This window comes from Sabethes cyaneus, chromosome 2 (genome assembly GCF_943734655.1).
Source record: "Sabethes cyaneus chromosome 2, idSabCyanKW18_F2, whole genome shotgun sequence".
Lineage (NCBI taxonomy): Eukaryota > Metazoa > Arthropoda > Insecta > Diptera > Culicidae > Sabethes > Sabethes cyaneus.
In genome coordinates, this window is record NC_071354.1 from 137524806 (window position 1) to 137543836 (window position 19031).

The window sequence follows — 19031 nt, forward strand, 5'->3', positions numbered from 1 at the left end:
TAATGTTTTTAAAAACCGTATGAGAAGACTGATTAGTTAAATGTTTATTGTTTAGCTGTAATACTAAGATTATAAGACTGACAATGTATGTAAACAGAATTAGTGAGTAAGTCGTGATATTTATTATTGTGTGTAACTAAATGTTTGTTATCAAAAGTCAAAAGATGATGGGGTTTTTACGTCCTCTTAAGGAGCGTTTCCCCATCCTATCACAAAATCATGGAGACCAGATGGTCAGATGAATCAAATAAATAATTAATTAAAAAAATGGCTTGAAAGCAAATAACAGCATGTAAAACGTTCTGTAGCTGACGATTAGCCCTATTAATCCAGATGTTGATTGTTGCTTATTTTAGGTGAACAAAAGGTTTTTAATAGCCAGGATGGTGGAAATATATACGTGGCGAAAACAATCACATTTTGATCAAGCTCCAACCAGTTAGCAAACACTGCTCGTAAACTGGCATAACATTTTCAAAATGCTTTGTCACTGCTAATCATCCAGGAATTTGTGATTGCAGTCGAGAGGCTTAACTCTTGGCCATTCTACGCCACCTTGTCAGGAATCCCATAGAGATGTACCCCAGCAGATTAGTAGATGATTTTTAGTTATTTCAATATGTACTTTGTGGTGCGGGCTGTGCATGTGACTGAATGTTATAAACAACAAATAAAAAATACAATATATTTTCTTTTCAAATGTTTCAGACTGAATTTATTAATTGCTATCACAGGTTACATTACGCGTTCTGTTTTGCATTCGGGTGGTAAACATAATTTTGGTTGATCGCGTTTACTAGAAATATACTTGATCTTTCGATTGACCTACACTTCTCGACTTATCAATTGTTGATAGCGGAAACAACAGCAATCGTGGCTTTTGCAATAACGTCTGACACAGTTTTAAAATGTAATGTCAGAGATTTGTAACTTGCTTTAGTTAGTTTTTCTTAGTTCTGTACATTGTATCGTACAACTAATGAACATGATTAAACCCAATTATCCATTATGGAACTGCGTATGTCGAAGAAAAATAAAAGAATAAAGTTGTTGATGAAACCTGAACAATGATAGTATGAACTGACGGTTTATGTTTTGTAACCAGACAGGTAGCAGTGCGGTGGAATTTCCAGTTTGCAAGATTGAATGACTTGTGTATTCATTTCATTAGTTTTCCTTTGAATGCACTTTGAATACTTTACATGCTGGTTACTTCCGAACAACTTAAGGCAGTTTAATTATATAAACTGTAGCAGGAAGCAACTGCGACTGTAGTTGGGAAAGTTACAAAATTGTAGCATTTATGAAGCAGCATCATTATTACAATAGTGCGTATTTAATACAAATATAATGAGTTGCTAAAGGGAAAAAATTAAATTTATTGGAATTTGCCTAAATTAATTTGATTTAAATCTCATTCTTGCTCTAAGACCACATCTGTCATTATTAGAGCACTATTTAATAATTCCAAAGTTACGCTACGATACGTTAATCGTTGCGTTGCAAAAATTTAAAAACTTGTTCGGCTTTCTTTGCTTACTTATTCCTCATTTGAATGTTCCGAAATGCAGGTAATAAATATTTGGCTGTCACAAAAACGGCTCTCAGTTGAGTGAGAACGTTGTTTCAATTTGTATGACTATATTTTAAAGATGAATTTTAATTTATTTGTGTTAACGATATTGTTGAGCTGGTCGTGTGTATTCCAAGCATCAAGCGGATGGATTATTACTAGGGCAATAGACGCTCAAAAGGCTCTAATCGTACGCGAAGAGGCTCTTGTAGATCAAGCTAGAACCGCAATCAAGGAAAGGAGAGACAATGCACTAAATTCTGCTAAAGAAAGCTTAATGAACGTTGGTGAACAGATACACTACTACGTAACGTTTCCCTTTCGGATAGGCGATCGAGTAGTGCAGCAATCCAGAGAAATGTTGAATGACGCAAGAGATAAACTGTTGCAATACTTTTTCATCACGGAAAACCAACACTCAAAAGCAGCGGAGCCTAACGAATCGAATGAAGAGCTCAACAATAATGTTCCCTTCCTGCAACGGATGCAGCAGCAGATTGCAAATGTGTCTGAATTGAGCGCAGTGCTAAGCCCGACTTCAACCTCTCAACCTTCGTATGAGTAAGAAATATAAAATGTGTGCATTTGATTTATTTACAAAATATGTTTTATTTTTTAGAATTGATTCTAATGAAGTGAACTCAAACTGAGTATAAGCCGACTGATTGAAATGCCATATACACCACCGATACATAATTACAGAGCGATTTTAAATTATTTATTTATATATTTAAATATAGCCATGGTTATGCATGGTTCTTCGAAATAAGATTTTATTATTATGGATACTATTTATGGCCTTTATAGAATAATGTATTAGTCTTTCTAAAATAAAATTTTTTAAATTCTCAACGTGAATATAGCCTTGTTCTGTATTCCGACAGATAGTTTTTTCGAACAAGAGCAGAGTGTATTCTCCATTCCGCCAGCAAGATAAAACAGGCAATACAACTCGTTCGAAACAACTAGAAAGAATAAATCGGAATAAAATATGAGGCTGATTACTTTAACAATCGTATCAAAAGAAAACTTTAAAAGGCAAGTAGGTATTAGTATATAAATAGTAGTATATAATAGTATATAAATTAATTAAAAATGTCTTATATTCAAATCATTCTATTAAATAACGTAAAACGTCCAATTACATAACCGTAGCTCTCGACTTTGCAGAATTTTGATTTGTACTTGCGCCGAACACTACTGCACTAAACAATACTGGACACTTCATTATAGGAGGAGGTCAAATACGCGGATAGAGTGTTCAGATCTAAATGTTGACAACCAATTTCATAGCTGGAACGTATCCTTCCATTGAAAGCGCCCAAGAGCAAGGCGCATATATTTCTGTTGTATTCGTGGTGCCGATGGGGTTCTTGAGGAGAAGGGATGTCACTGTACAGTCGTCCGGCATCATTGTGACGTGGCCAGCCCACCGTAGTCTCCCAACTTTCGCCATTTGATACGATGGAAATCTCCAAGTAGTGTCTGCAATTCGTGGTTCATACGCCTACGCCACTCTCCGCTATCCGTTTGTACACCGCCAAAAATAATCCGCAACACCTTTCGTTCAAATACGGCAAGTGCACGCATGTCTTCCGTAAGCAAAGTTACTGTCGCAAGTCCGTAGAGAACTACCGGTTTGAACATCGTCAGCTTTTTGAGGTGGCGAATGCTTCTTGATCGAAGCGTCTTGCAGAGAGAAAAGTATGCACAATATCCAACCTGAATGCATCGTTGAATCTCCTTATTCGTATTATTGTCGGCGATGAGCAGAGATCCTAAATATACGAATTCATCAACTACTTCCAGTTCATCGCAGTCAATAGTCACTGTCCGTGGGAGGCAAACGTTGCTTTCACTGGACCCTCTTCCTACCAGATATTTGGTTTTCGACGCATTGGTAACCCCACACTCCGTTTTTAGTCTGGCGTAGATTGCCTCCGCCGTCATAAGGTTTCGACTTTCGAGTAATAATGTCGAGGTCGTCTGCAAAGCGTAGGAGTTGGCTACTCTTGCTGAAGATCGTACCTCTCGTTTCGATGCCCGCTTATCGGATTTCACCTTCAATAGCGATATTGGAAGGACTCGAGAGTGTCCCGAAACCCGCACGTAGCACAACACTCGCTCCCGGGATATCTTTGATCAGCCGCGTCAGTTTGCCCGGAAAACCATATTCGTGCATTATCTGCCATAACTGTTCACGTTCAACTGTATCGTATCATGCTATGAAATCCACGAAAACATGATGCGTGGGCACAATTCCATTTGGCCCAGACCTTAATACACGTTATCGTATTATAATATGTAAGAAAGCGGAAAACCAGAGCGGTACGCATCCTTGCGTACTTTACCTTGTAAAATGTTTTTAAAAATCACGAGTTTTACTCGTGGCAAGTCTCAATAAACACACGATAATGTGATCCTTCAAATGTATTGCCGTCCAGTTGGCTTCGAAGTACAACACTGGTCTAACAAGCCAGACATTGCATGTTCGAATCTAGACTGCGACAGAAGAGTTAGTAGGACCGTAGCAAGGTCAAGTTTCGAAACGGACTGTAGCAATTAGGCTTCGCTTTGATCCTGCAAAATATCCAGTTGTCAGGCCACCAGGCATGAATGAGACATCGCAGCTACCGATTAATAAATACATGCTGTTTTTGCGTTGGCTCCGCTGAGACACACCACGTTTCGCAGGCATACAGCAATACGGATTTTAGGTGAAACGGTACTGCATCCAAACATGGCCGGAAAGATGGCGCCCATGTGAGGATATGACGCCATTTTTCCGGTCATGTTTGGATTCAGTACCGTTTCACCATAACGTTTGAGTTTGAAATTGGAGTTTTCGTATGTAGATTGATAGATAGATTGATTGATTACTACAAAAGTTCAATTCAATGGACAAAGTAGGCTAAATCCCCCCTAACAAAAAAATGTAGATTGATCTGGTTTGAGTGCCAAATATTTCGCAGACCTGCAAGGGCGCCTCTAGCTTTACTGATCCGTGTGGCTGTATCAGTTTTGGTACCACCATCGGGCGTTGTCTGGCTGGCTACCAAGATATTGAAAGGCGTCCACCTGCTCAACTTATTATCCTGCTACTGCGAAGTGAGTGCGACTGTCAGTGTTCACTACCATAGACTTTTTTCATGTGTGGGCTCATCACTGCGACCAGTATCATTGATCTATTGTGATATCGTCCGGGTGTTTGCTGTATGACTCGCACTGCATTTCTTTTTGCTTTAATCGCTACATTGAGTAAGCGATATGCTTATTAATTTTCATTCGTGCTTGTGTGTACTGGGGTTTTACCCTTCCTCTCTACTTTACCTGCTCGTTCCACGCTGCCAGTGCTAACCCATATTATAGCCGTCCCTAGCGAGGACTCATTCGTTCCTCTAACCAGTACACTTAACTATAGGAGAGACTTTTGCACTGTCAAGAGGCTTCAGCGGGTAAAATAGGAGTCAGTATGTAGGAAGGGTAAATGAGGGGGCCAGAGAATAAATCCATGCTAAAGGCACTTGACAACGAGTGGCCTGATTCTACCAAGATTCGAACCCACGACCGCCCTTGTCAAAACAGACTCGGTAACTTTGCTGCCACGGAGCCCGCCTTTACCGTAGACTTCGTTTTTACTACATTGACAGTGAGACCTGTTGCGTGGGAGCTCTCGGAGAGGTCATCTAACTTGCTCTGCATACCGTTTCGGCGTTGTGCGAGCAAGGCAATGTCATCGGCTAGGTCGAGGTCATTTAGCTGCTCCAGCGTTGGGGGCCGTGCAATTTTTGAAGACCCCCCCCCCCTATATAACAATTTGAACAATCCCCCCCCCCCCCCGTTAAAAATCTTAGTAAGATTTTTTTAAACATCAAAATTAAAGTTTTATTTGAAAAGTTAGACATTGAAAGAATATTGAAACAGTGAACAAAGTTCAAACAAGTTCATAGAATCTAAGGTTCAAACAAATTCATAAAAAACAAACAATATCAATTATCTCTTTATGGCCCATTCACGAACAGAACGTATTTCAGCATTGAGGTTGTTAATAAATGTTGGTGTATGCTCAGAAACTCACTAGCGTTCACTTAATTCGCATTGATCCACTCTAAATCGTCTGAACACGTGTCCTCGTCAAGTAGCGTACAAATAACTTCTTTGCCTCTTCTAGATGACACGCGACATGTTCTTATCTTGGTATTGGTACTGCATTGCGTCTAATGTACAGATTTGTAATGATCCACGGTTTCCTTTGAAGCAAAATGCTGACCCCAGGCTGGGCACACCCAGCAGGCAAGATCTTTGAAAACAGTAGAACAATACATCCCAAGAAACATTTTTGCTGTATAGTAGCTTATCAAGCTCTTGTTCCATTGGTACAATTATACTTTAGTTGAATAAGCTTCTTGTACACAAAAATGTTTCTTGTGATACCATAATGGATTTTGCGACTTCCTTGCGGGATTGGAATAGGCAATTGCAACGAAATATGTTGGAATAATAGTATAAACCGATGACATCAGATGGCTCTGGAACAAATAGGTCGACTACTGTTTCCCTGATTGGGCAAGGCTAAAATACTTAGCAGATTCCTACGCATTTCCTTGCAGCATGAAGGATTTCGACACTTCACAACTTAACCCATCAATTTAAAATCTTTTGTAATAAGTAACATGAGTTGCTATTAAAAAATGTGAATTTTCATAATATTTTCGTGTAATTCGTAATGATTAAACCCCCCTCCCCCTATTATACCTTACATAATTAGTGTACGGCCCCTTAGGCTTAGAGGATCGCAAGGGAATCGCTGATTTGGTTATCTGCTCCAATATAATACAGCGTTGTGATATTGTCTATACATGATCGGCCAGCACGGAATCCAGTTTGCTGTCGTCGGATAGAAGCGTCGGTAATCTTCTGGATCCGGTACCTTTCAGAGTACTGTGAAAGTAATACAGATCAAAGTGATATAGATCGGTCAGCTTTGAGCATCTCGGCTGAAATACAGTCTATACCTGGCGCTCTATTGGATTTCATACTCTTGATGGCTGCTCCAATTTCATCTAGTGATGGCACCTCAGAGTTGACGCGATTAATGCGACGAACTGTTTGCGTCATACACTGCTGATTTTGTTGGTCTCTGACATTTGAAACTCGGAAGAGTTGTTCAAAATCCATCGTCCATCGTTTAAGCTATTTTGTACGTTTAGTCTTTTAGCGACGTCTTTGTATTCATCCTGGCACCACTAAGGGGGCGAGAAATATCGTCCAACAAACGGATATTATTAACAAGTAAAAACATCATGGCAAATACATTAGAAGCAAACCTTTAGACACATTTTTTTCAACTCAATGCAAGGGGTTTCCGACAGCAATGATTACTACGCACCTTCGAAAAAAGTTACTTTTGATTACTTTACTGATTATCTCTGATTACCAGTAATCAATCTCTTGTGATTACTATAAATTAATCATGATTACTTACGGTTATCATTGATTACTCTACTGATTACCATTGATTACCTAATTAATTCGTAAATAATTACAAAAGTAATCTCTGATTACTACGCACTTATACGCCTTACTGGAAACCCCTAGACTCAATATTTATTCATATAGGACTGATATGCGATGACTGAATGAGCGCTATTATTATGCTTGGGGTATTGTACCTTGCAGCAATTTTACGAGTCCTACGCAAATACGTTTTTTAATAATAATTATCCTGTACCTACTAAATACACTGAAACTATGCTTGTCAAGCAAGGAGGGGTCCAGTGGGGAGGCAATAATGACAAACTGATGGTTTAAATTGCTAAATTGCAAATATCTGTGGTAAACGCAGAAAATACCCACGCTAATAATTTTCGCGTGGGACTCTAAATAGGTGGAAACTCCGCAATATCTTCAAAATTGAACTTTTAGCGTGTGCCAAGTATAATACCTTCAATAAATGAAGATTGTAGATTCTAATATTTTGACGGAGGGCTACATCTTACGGCAAGGTTTGGGATAGGGTGTCATTCCGAAAAATCGAAAAATGCGAGCGTCACGTAAAATGATATGTTTTGAGCGCTAATAGATTAGCGGTTTTCCGATCGATTTTCAATATTTTTGCACCAATCGATCGGAAAATCTTCTACGCATCAACTCCAATATAAAAACCTATTGATTTCTAAGTACGCACTATTGAAAAATTGAAAATAATGAAGCATTGTCCAACTTGCAATCCTCGCTTTGTGATTGGTTGCAACCAATTTTTTTAGAAAAAAAAAGCAAATCCCCCCGTCTCAACAGGTCGAAGATTCTTTGCGACGATAAAACCTAGACTAATTGGGGAAGTACGCCATAGTGTTCCAGAGGGAAGTACGCCAGAGTGACAAAGTCTCCTCGTCCTATAAAATTCCTTACGAACGCGATTAAACCTAATACAATTTGATATCTGTGCTTGGGAAGTATGCCAGAGTGCCAAACCATCCCTCTTCGAACCGGTGTTATCGTTTAAATTGATATCCTGAACGTAAACAATTTTGTTGAAGTGTAAAACCACTCCTTGCATTCAGCCGATATTACCTTGAAACATTAAATCTAGTCCAATTTGATGTCCTGAAAGTGAAACTTCGTAGAAAAGTGAGCGGCCACCCTTTACTTTTGCCAGATTGCATCCATATACTGCAAGCATTTGTTCGGAACTGTTGTCTTGCTCGGAAACAGGGCTGAAGGAATATTTGTACATGTGACGTGGCGCAGCAATTCTCAAAGCGAGGAAAATTACTAACTCTCTTATCCGAGAATAGTTTTGAATGTTTCATTTGCTATAGACCAACCTCGAGTTTTTAGTCTTGACCTTGAAATGCGGTCAGGCATATATATTAATATTTTTTGAAACGGTGGTGTACATACATAGTGTCGTCGTCCTGACAGTAAAAACAAGTTAGATTAAAACTTCTCGGTCGGGTGTTTCTACAGTATACGGAGGAAGAGGCACTATTTGTGTCTATGAATAATCCAACCAGATACGTCGCTAGCTTAATAAGAGGATTGTACAGTCTCCTTTTGTCCAGCGTCTCTATGCGCGCCACATGCCCTGGCGGGTGTTATGGGTTCGAATCCAGTTATAATCCGAGATTATAACTTGGTTCGACCCATGCACCTTCCAGCATTGGACAAAAAGTCAGATATCGTTCATCTTCCGAGCTGAACAGACGCGTTTTGCAATCGTTCCGTGGAAGTCGAACGCAAACCAATCTATTAGTGCATTGTGAACCTCTTCTTGCTCATCGCTGAGCCGTTTACGGGTCGCTGTGCGTGCAAACGACTCCGCGATGGGCCGTCGAGAAAATACCTTCCGTATAGACTTTGCAAATGTGCCAAAGAGACCCGATAACGCAAAAGTGCACCGTTTTTGTGCGACCGTATTGGGATTAAAGCAAGGTGAAGTGCTACGAATCCAAAATAGTAGAACCATCGGTGCTTCATTCGTGAAAGTCGTTAATTTGGAATTAGCGCAACGAATTTGTGAAGAACACGACAACAAGCATGAGTTTACTATCGATGGGAAAAATACCCGCTAAGAATCACTCTGGAGGAGGGGGCAGTGGAAATGAAACTTTACGATTTGTCTGAAGACGTATCAGACCAAAAAATTGCTGATTTCTTAGGAAAGTACGGAGACGTTATTTCAATACGAGAGAAAAGTATCGCATTTGCAGCGAAACAAAATACTACCTCAAACTGCGTCACTCCGAGTGAGTCAAAAACTGTTAATAGTACAGCCAATGTGGACAATATGCCGCCACCGAAACAAACACCCCGCCGACAACAACAGAGTTGGTTGGCGCCACCAATACTGACCGAACAAAATTTTCCTCCGTTAAACTCTTCCTCGATATCGACTCTACCCACGAACAGCGGGCTAATGACCTCGTCAACAGGTCAACAGCCTCCAGCTAGCAGTGGAATTGCACGCAAAACTGCTGGTAGTAAAGTCGATGGAAATGAAACAGATTCGTCTGTCGGCTCATCCAGCTCCAGAAGACTCCGAACCCGTCACTCCGCAGTAAGCAAGAAGGCCCGTGTGGAAGACGACGACGAAGGCGACATGCGTGATGAGAGTAACCAACTATTCTAATGGCTGAGTTCTCTAGCTATAACCTCGCAACCATTAACATCAACAACATAACAAACACCACGAAGACTAACGCACTTCGCAATTTCTTACGAACGCCAAAAATAGACATCGTTTTCCTACAAGAGGTAGACAATGAACAGCTCTCTCTGCCTGGCCTTAACGTAGTCTGCAACGTGGATCAAGCAAGACGTGGAACAGCAATTGCGCTAAAAGACCACATCTCATTCTCATATGTGGAGAAGAGCTTGGATGGCCGACTTATCGCTTTTCGTGTGCAAAATACGACTCTCTGCAATATCTACGCACCATCGGGAACAGCTGTTCGTGCGGAAAGGGAGAGATTCTTCAACGGCACGTTCGCTTACCACCTTCGGCACAATACGCAACATGTCATCCTTGCGGGTGATTTTAATTGTGTGTTACATCCAAGCGACTCTACGAGCCCCAACTCAAGCCCGTCTCTCCAAGCAACTGTTCAGCAATTGCAGCTGCACGACCTGTGGTTGAAACTGTATCCCACTACTCTCGCACCGACGTATATTTCTCATAATGCGGCATCCAGGCTAGATCGGATTTACGTCAGCAGTGGATTGTGCCAACAGCTGCGAAGTGCTGCCACACATGTATGCTCCTTTACAGACCATAAAGCAGTATCAGCCCGACTCTGTCTGCCCAATCTTGGCCGCGAACAAGGACGTGGTTTTTGGTCTCTCCGCCCTCACCTCTTAACTGCAGAAAACATACAAGAATTTGAAATCAGATGGCAGTATTGGAGTCGTCAACGCAGATGTTACTCCAGCTGGATGGCTTGGTGGCTGTCATATGCGAAGCCAAAAATCAAATCATTTTTCCGCTGGAAATCGAACGAAAGCTTTAGAACCTTCAACGCTGAACATCAACAACTTTATACACAGTTAAAACTCGCGTATGATGGATATTACCAAAACCCGGACATGCTTCTGACTATCAACCGCATAAAAGCGCAAATGCTACTGCTACAGCGCCGCTTTGCACAAAATTTCATCCGCATCAACGAGACGTTTGTTGCCGGAGAGAGCCTATCCACCTTCCAGTTGGGCGATAGAAGACGTAAAAAAAACAACCATCTCAAAGCTGGAAAACGAGCGAGGAGATCAAATTCAAGGTTCCCAGCAGATCGAACAACACATGTACCAATTTTTCAGAGAGTTGTATACGGCGGAGGAGACGAGGCAGAATGGTCAAGAAAACTTTCAATCCGAGAGAGTAATACCGGAATACGATGAGAGCAACGCTGCTCTAATAGCAGAGATCACCATTGATGAACTAAAAAAGGCCATAAGCTCGTCTCAGAAACGAAAATCTCCAGAAGTTGATGGCCTACCAATTGAGTTTTACTCACGAACCTTTGACGTTATATATAGGAAGCTCTACTTCGTTATCAATGAAGCGATGACGAATGAGCTTCCTGCAGAGTTTGCCATTGGCACAATCGTGCTAGTTGAAAAGAGGAGTGACGACAGAACAGCGAGAGCGTATCGTTCGATCAGTCTACTCAACGTAGATTTCAAAATACTCTCCCGAGTAATGAAAACCCGTTTAGAACAAGTGTTGCAGACGAATAGTGTACTGAGCAGTGCACAGAAATGTGCAAATTACGACCGCTCAATCTTCCAAGCTACTCTCTCGCTCAAGGATCGCATTGCCGAACTCAACGCGAGAAAACAGAGAGGAAAGATGATCTCGTTCGACCTCGATCATGCATTCGATCGAGTTTCGCATGAGTTCTTGCATCAAACCCTACTCTCGATGGGATTCAACGAAGGCTTCGTCGGCTGGCTCTCCAGAGTTGCAGATGCTTCCTCGTCACGGCTTCTAGTAAACGAGCATCTCTCACAGCCGTTCCGAATCGAACGATCGGTTCGTCAAGGAGATCCGATGTCGATGCTGCTCTTTGTGCTCTATCTGCATCCCCTCCTGATACGAATAGAGCGTGTATGTAGTGGAGATCTCTGCGTCGCATATGCCGATGATATAACGATAGTGGCAACCACAACACAAAAAAATCGAGCGGATATATCAGCTGTTCGACAACTTCGAGAGCGCAGCTGGAGCAAAGCTCAATCGACAAAAAACTATTGCTATCGATGTCGGTTTTGTGAATGGTTACCCACTGACAATACCAGGGCTACGAACGGAGGAGAAAGTGAAGGTGTTGGGTGTAGTTTTTACCAACTCAATACGACTGATGGTTAAACTGAATTGGGATCCCTTAGTGTCCAGAATAGCACAAATAATATGGTTGCATAATATGCGTTCCCTGAACCTACAGCAGAAAGTAATACTGCTGAACACTTTCATCACTGCAAAAGTGTGGTACATGGCATCAATTATCCCACCGCAATGTTTTCACACCTCAAAATTAACGGCGGTTATGGGCAAATTCTTATTTCGAGGACTGCCTGCGCGAATTCCAATGCAACAACTGGCGCTTAACAGAGAGCACGGTGGTTTGAAGCTACAGCTTCCAGCGATTAAATGCAAAGCACTCTTGGTAAATCGCCATCTACATGAGATCGAGATCCTTCCCTATTATCAATCCCTTCTCAGCCAAAATATCCCTACCCCCGCCGATCTTCCTTGTCTTAAACTGCTCTCACAGCAGATTTCTTTGCTACCTGGCCAGATCCAACAAAACCCTTCCAGCAATGTCATTCACCGTCACTATTTGGAGAAAAACGAGCAACCACGGGTGGAAAGAAACCATCCAGGGCTGAATTGGAAGCGAATCTGGACGAACATAGCATCGAAAGGGTTATCGAAAAACCAGCGCACTGATCTCTATCTGCTGGTAAATGAAAAAACCGAACATCGTAGCCTGATGAATGTCATCGGACGAGCAAGCGACCACTTCTGCCAGCACTGTGTAATAAACATAGAGAGTTTGCAACATAAATTCTGCGAGTGTCCTCGAGTAGCGGCGGCTTGGACATACATGCAACGGAGGTTAACGACGACGCTCGGGGGATGGCAACGGCTCTCCTTCGATGATCTTATCCGACCAATACTACAAGAGAGACTAAAAATAATATTTTAAAAATGTTCATTAAGTACATCCACTTTGTAAATGCTAATGTTACAAACAGGATCGATGTGAGTGAGCTAGATTTCGTTTTGAATTTGATAGAATAATTAATACTTTTAATGACTTAAATATGTTATTTAATCAAAGGAACTAAATAAACTATATTTTAAAAATTTAAAAAAAAAGTAGGAGTCACACATAGCTACCGCGAAGCTCCTCTAATAACCAGCTTTCCGCTCTTTACCCTCCATTCCAAAAAATATTTCATTACTTTCCCCTACCGTCCCTTCATCAATTGTAGAACCACCGTTTCAAAAAAATAATAATATTTCATTTGCTGCTTTGCGTCAGTTAGTTGCCTGTAATTCTTTACATAGTTACCATAGTCAAACATTACATATAAATTAATTTCTTTCGAAAATTTTGGACAAGACAAGGCAGGAGGGATCCGTAGGGATGTCAATTTTTATTTGACCGTCAACTCGGTATAAAACAGTCAGGTACAAAACGTTGTCCAAACAATTTTAACTTACTTCAATTACGTAGTCGTGCTAACGTAAGAACTAGAATGACTCTTAAATACCTTTGGACACTTTACTTCTTGTTCTTACAAAGTATAAAAAATGGGTAACTACTTACCCGAAACCGGTCGGCAAGAAGATAATTTTTATACTTTGTAAGATCAAAAAATAAAGTGTCCAAAGGTATTTAAGAGTTTGACTTACTTATATAGAAGCTTTTACTCATGAAAATGAATAAAAATGTATGCAGAAAATTATCGACTTGCAAAAATTTGAATTACTCAACCTGCAACACAGTCAAGCCATTTTAACATAACAATGTTTTGATGTCATCAAAATACATATATATGTTAACTAGCTGACCCGACAAACTTCGTATTGCCACAAATTAACCTGTATTGTACATAAATCATGAATCTCGGATGATCTTTGTCACATTCTCGAGTTTTGCAAGCCCCCCAGTGGGCTGCGCTTCCGACGGCGGGTCACCGGCAACACTCGCGACCGTCTTGTCCTGAATGATCTAGTGTTACTATAGATAGTTTTTGTGGTCTTGTATTGAGTAATGTTTTATGGAAGAGTCTCGAATTTCTCGAGTTTGATTAGTTTTTGAGTTTCGCAAAAATTTCTGTTTTATTTGTATGAGAGTCCATATCCCCCTACCACAGGGGTGAGAGGTCTCTAACTATCGTAAAATAAATTCAAGACTCCAAAATCTCCCACATGTCAAATTTGGTTCCATTTGCTTGATTAGTTCTCAAGTTATAAGGAAATTTGAATTTCATTTGTATGGGAGCTCCCCTCTTAAAAGGGGAAGGGGTCGTAATTCACCATAGAAAAAATTTCTGCCATCTAAAACTCCCACATGCCAAATGTGGTTCCATTTAATTGATTAGTTCTCGAGATAAGAGGAAATTTGCATTTCATTTGTATGGAAGCCCACCCTCTTAAAGGGGAGATGGGCCATAACTCGCTTTCTAAAGAAGAGAGGGGTCTCAATTCACCATAGAAAAAAATCTTGCGTCCAAAACCACTTACATGTCAAATTTGGTTCCATTTGCTTGATTAGTTCTCGAGTTATGAGGAAATTTGTTTTTCATTTGTATAGGAGCCCCCCCCTCTTAAAGTGGGGAAATCCATAGAAAATATACCATAGAAAATATTCTTGCCTACAAAAACACCCACATGCCAAATATGGTTCCATTTTCTTGATTAGTTCTCGAATTATGAGGAAATTTGTATTTCATTTGTGTAGAAGCACCCCCTCTTAAAGTTGGGAGGGGTCCTAATTCATCATAGAAAATATTTTTGCCTCCAGAAACCTCCACATGCCAAGGTTGGTTCTATTTGCTTGATTAGTTCTCGAGTTATGAGGAAATTTGAATTTCATTTGTACAGGAGCCCCCCCTCCTAAAGTGGGTAGGGGTCCCAATTCATCATAGAAAAAATTTTTGTCTCCAAAAACACCCACGTGTCAAATTTGGTTCCATTTGCTTGATTAGTTCTCGAGTTATGAGGAAATTTGTATTTCGTTTGTATAGGAGCCCCCCCTCTTAAAGTGGGGAGGGGTCCTTATTCACCATAGAAAATATTCTTGCCCTCGAAAACTTTCACATGCCAAATTTTGTTCCATTTGCTTGATTAGTTCTTCAGTTATGAGGAAATTTGTATTTCATGTGTATAGGATCCCCCCTCCTAAAACGGAGAGGGGTCCCAATTCATCATAGAAAAAATTTTTGTCTCCAAAAACACTCACATGCCAAATTTGGTTCCATTTGCTTAATTACTTCTCGAGTTATGAGGAAAATTGTGTTTCTTTGGTACAGGAGCCCCCGCTCTTAAAGTGGGAAGGGGTCCTAATTTACTATAGAAAATATTCTTGCCCTCGAAAACCTTCACATGCCAAATTTGGTTCCATTTGCTTGATTAGTTCTCGAGTTATGAGGAAATTTGTATGGAAGCCCCCCCGTTTAAAGAGGACAGGAGTTATAATTCCCCTTATAAAGAGGGGAGGGGTCTCAATTTACCATAGAATAAATTCTTGTCACCGAAAACACCCACATGCCAAATTTTGTTCTATTTGCTTGATTAGTTGTCGAGTTATGCAGAAATTTATGTTTCATTTGTATGGGAGCCCCCCCTCTTAGTGGGGGGAGAGGTTTCTAACCATCACTAAAACCTTTCCTGGCCCCAAAAAACCTCTACATGCATATTTTCATGCCGATTGGTTCAGTAGTTTTCGATTCTATAAGGAACATACGGACAGACAGACAGACAGACAGAAATCCTTCTTTATAGGTATAGACACTATCTATGTTGAAGTAAGATTTGAGGCGCTATTAACATACATTTTAAAACAATCGAATTTTCGCAACATGCAGTTAGTCTCAACAAATGCTGCATGTAACATGATGTACATCGTACATGTAGAATCGTATTATTACATGCGTGGATTCATGCTACTATCACTACAAAGAGACTTATGTAGTCCTGTGTGTTTTGTACACAACCCCTCTGGTTTTTTAAATTAAAAATAACACCCAATCACATTTTAGATCATCCTGTATATTGTCGTAAATTTTATAATGAAAAAGAATTTTTAACAACATTAACAAGTTCACTTATGATATTTAATTTGAAGCTTACGTTTTATTCCAAATGTACATAAAAATCAGTTAGAGCGACAAGTTATTTACAACTTATAATGTATGCGTAATTCATTTTTTCATGCAAGATGCTGACGTACATCATTGTTTGAAGGTCGTTATGCAGAAATGGAAGTTTGGCCATCAACGTGAACAGCGTCTAATACTTTTATTAGTCAACCTTTCAAACTTCAATGCAATATTGATTAACACTTCTCTCAACCAGTTGGTAGATTTATTCTCACGCATCGTTTAAAGCACGATTTCCGCTGGTGGTGTCAGCTTTTTTTAGTTGTTGAAGCCTGTAGACGAAAATTGGACGAAAAATTATTGCACGTCTGGACCGAGATGATATGAGTTGTTCGGATTCAATACCATTATTTGCACGTCTGCGGATTTGATGCAATGCGTCCGTAACGGGGTCTCTAGGAATTGGAACCTTCTGTCCAGTTATCCAAGGATCAAACCGTTTAAGTTCCTTTACGAAACTATTATAATCGTCGTTAGCTGTAGGATTATAGGGATTCGGATCGCTGAATTGGTCAGCGAAATGTTCTTCTGGGCTTATTAAAGATCTTTTGAAAACCTGATGTAGAACATCCGTTTCGGGATTGGGAGGAATAGGAACTTTTTCTCCAGTTACCCATGGATCAAATCGAGTCAAAACCTTCACGTATTCATTAAACGCCGCATTTGGTGGGATATTTGGTTTTCCATCATTGAAAGGTATTGTTTCTTGATTGTGAACCTTTGAATCCGAAATAAGAACATTGTTTTCAGAATATTTATTTTGGTTTTGTTCATTATTAACGATATTTGGTAGCTCTTGCACATTGCTAATATCAAAATCTTGATGCAATGCATCCGTAGTTGGGTCTGCCGGAATCGGAACTTTTTGACCGGTAACCCACGGATCGAAACGAGTCAATACTTTAACATATTCGTTGAATTGCTGATTGTTTGGATCCACTTGCGGTTTCAGATCATTAAATTCGTCATCTGGCAACACTTCCTGTGGACTACGCACATGGGAATGACCGGTAACCCAATCATCGAAACGTGTCAACACACTTACGTAATTCTTGAACTGTTGATTATTAGGGTCGGGTTCCGGTTTTTGATCGTCAAATGCGCCATTTGGATACTGTTGGAGACCTATCGGAGAAGTTGTCAATTCGGTAATAGCACCTTTAACAAACACCACCAATCCATAAAAGAGAATAACCTATAACGACATTGAATGTAACATAATTATCCAGTAAAACACCTATTTAACAGTAATAGTAACAATATTCATATGAAATGACGTGTATCTTTTAATATATGAACCGAATGAAAACTTGCTAACAATAAACTTGTATTAATCTCGAGTTTGAAATTATTATTTTCAAGATTTGTTAATGACAATTAATATTATTTAAATCTGTGTCAAGTCAGCATCTATGTTATTAAAGAAAGCTGGAGACTACTTTGTTGAAAAAAAACAAATACAAAACGAAGTTATTCAAATAAAAAAAACTAGAAATCAACAAAAATAAATGAACACATCCAAAACGCAGAGGAATTTCATTGACAATCACTATTAGATCGAAAACAGAAACTATGGAAAATGCCAATAAAAGATATCGAATTACTTTCTGTACGTATCTGGGTACATCTAGCCTCAAATGCTAAATTGTTAATTGACTAAAAAGGAAAATACAACCATGATCCACTAATGTGGGAATATGGTAATCTCAAGTTAACAGCTGTTGCGAATCCAGTTTTTGAACAGAAACCACGCGACATTTGGTCTTACAATCTCGTTTGCATAATCTCAACGGAACGATACGAGTTGTAGTTAAATAATTCACTCTGCGACATCTAAGAGAAAATATCTTTGTTTCGAATCAGCAATCCAGCCAATCCGCTTTAAAACGCCATACAGAAAAGAGTTTCGTTTCAATAGAATCCACCTTTTTATTACTTTAACGAAAATTCTGTTTACTGTAACTCTAGCCAAAAAATGGAATATTTTATGTGCGCTGTAAAAACTATCCGCATACTCAAATAATTAAATGCCGCTCAAGAAAAATAATTTAAATTGCAGAAATAATTTCAAATCAATTTAATGTAAAGGTGCGTATATGCGAGTAATTTTAAATGTTTACTTTTAAATTTGGCGTTAAAAATTACAACATTTGATTTCAAAAGCTATTCGTACGCCTATTGTTCTAATAAAATAAACCACAAAATGAATAATACTTTGTCTTGTCTCTTATTTTACTGATTTTTATATGCAGATTCTGTTTTATTTTTATCTAATACAAACAAATGTACGGCAATTAATCTTTGAGTCGATAAAATTAGTAAATTTAACGATTTTGTAAGAAAAAAGGCTTAGACGGCGTATACTAACATTTATAGTTTTGCACATCTCGATTCGCAACTTTTCAAAGTAGCGAAGCACCTACGAATATTGGGCGATTTTCACACTCTATAGGTTTGTAAGAGTAAACTTTTTAGCAACTTTTTTCTTATATCAAAACATGAATGTTCGCGAACTGCACTCCGTCCGGTTGTCACAACGTATCCGCATGAACTGAAGATCAGCAAGAAATTGGTGACAAATTATATACATGTTTCTGTGCAATGGCAATCAAGAAGCATTTTTCACACGTTTCGACTAATATGCGATCCGTAGGAGAGATGTGATGTTTTAGCATAACTTAAATGCATTGGCATGTGCTAATGCCGGGATGCAGGATATATGCTTAAAATACAGGCACAAAACAGAATTAATAACGATTTTTTCTTACGAGAATTATTATTAGACATGCAAGCGAAATTTTCCATTAATGTTCCCTAATTTTTTGTAAATGCTTCAATTTAACATTTATATTTTTAAAATGTTACGTGCGATAGTGCTATGAAAAAGAAGAAAAGATGAGCGTGGGGTAAAATTATAAATGTATTGACAATTTTGTTCAGATTTACCTAGTTATAAATGAATTTGTATGCATCATAACAGATTTGGTCCTCCAAAATCTGACTTTAGAAAGTTTTGCAATATCTACTTGTTTGGCTAGTTGCGTTGCCCAAAAAAAAAAAGAAAACG

At 39.3% G+C, this 19031-nt stretch overlaps 1 protein-coding gene across 1 annotated transcript; it reads right to left on the bottom strand.

The window, feature by feature from the left end:
- Positions 1-16175: 16175 nt before the first annotated feature.
- Positions 16176-18751, bottom strand: LOC128736056 (uncharacterized). The gene is made up of 2 exons (XM_053830539.1): positions 18733-18751; positions 16176-17089 (listed from the first exon to the last, which is right to left on the bottom strand). Exons 1-2 carry the CDS (start codon positions 18749-18751, stop codon positions 16176-16178), a joined length of 933 nt encoding a protein of 310 aa, XP_053686514.1.
- Between the last annotated feature and the right edge of the window lie 280 nt (positions 18752-19031).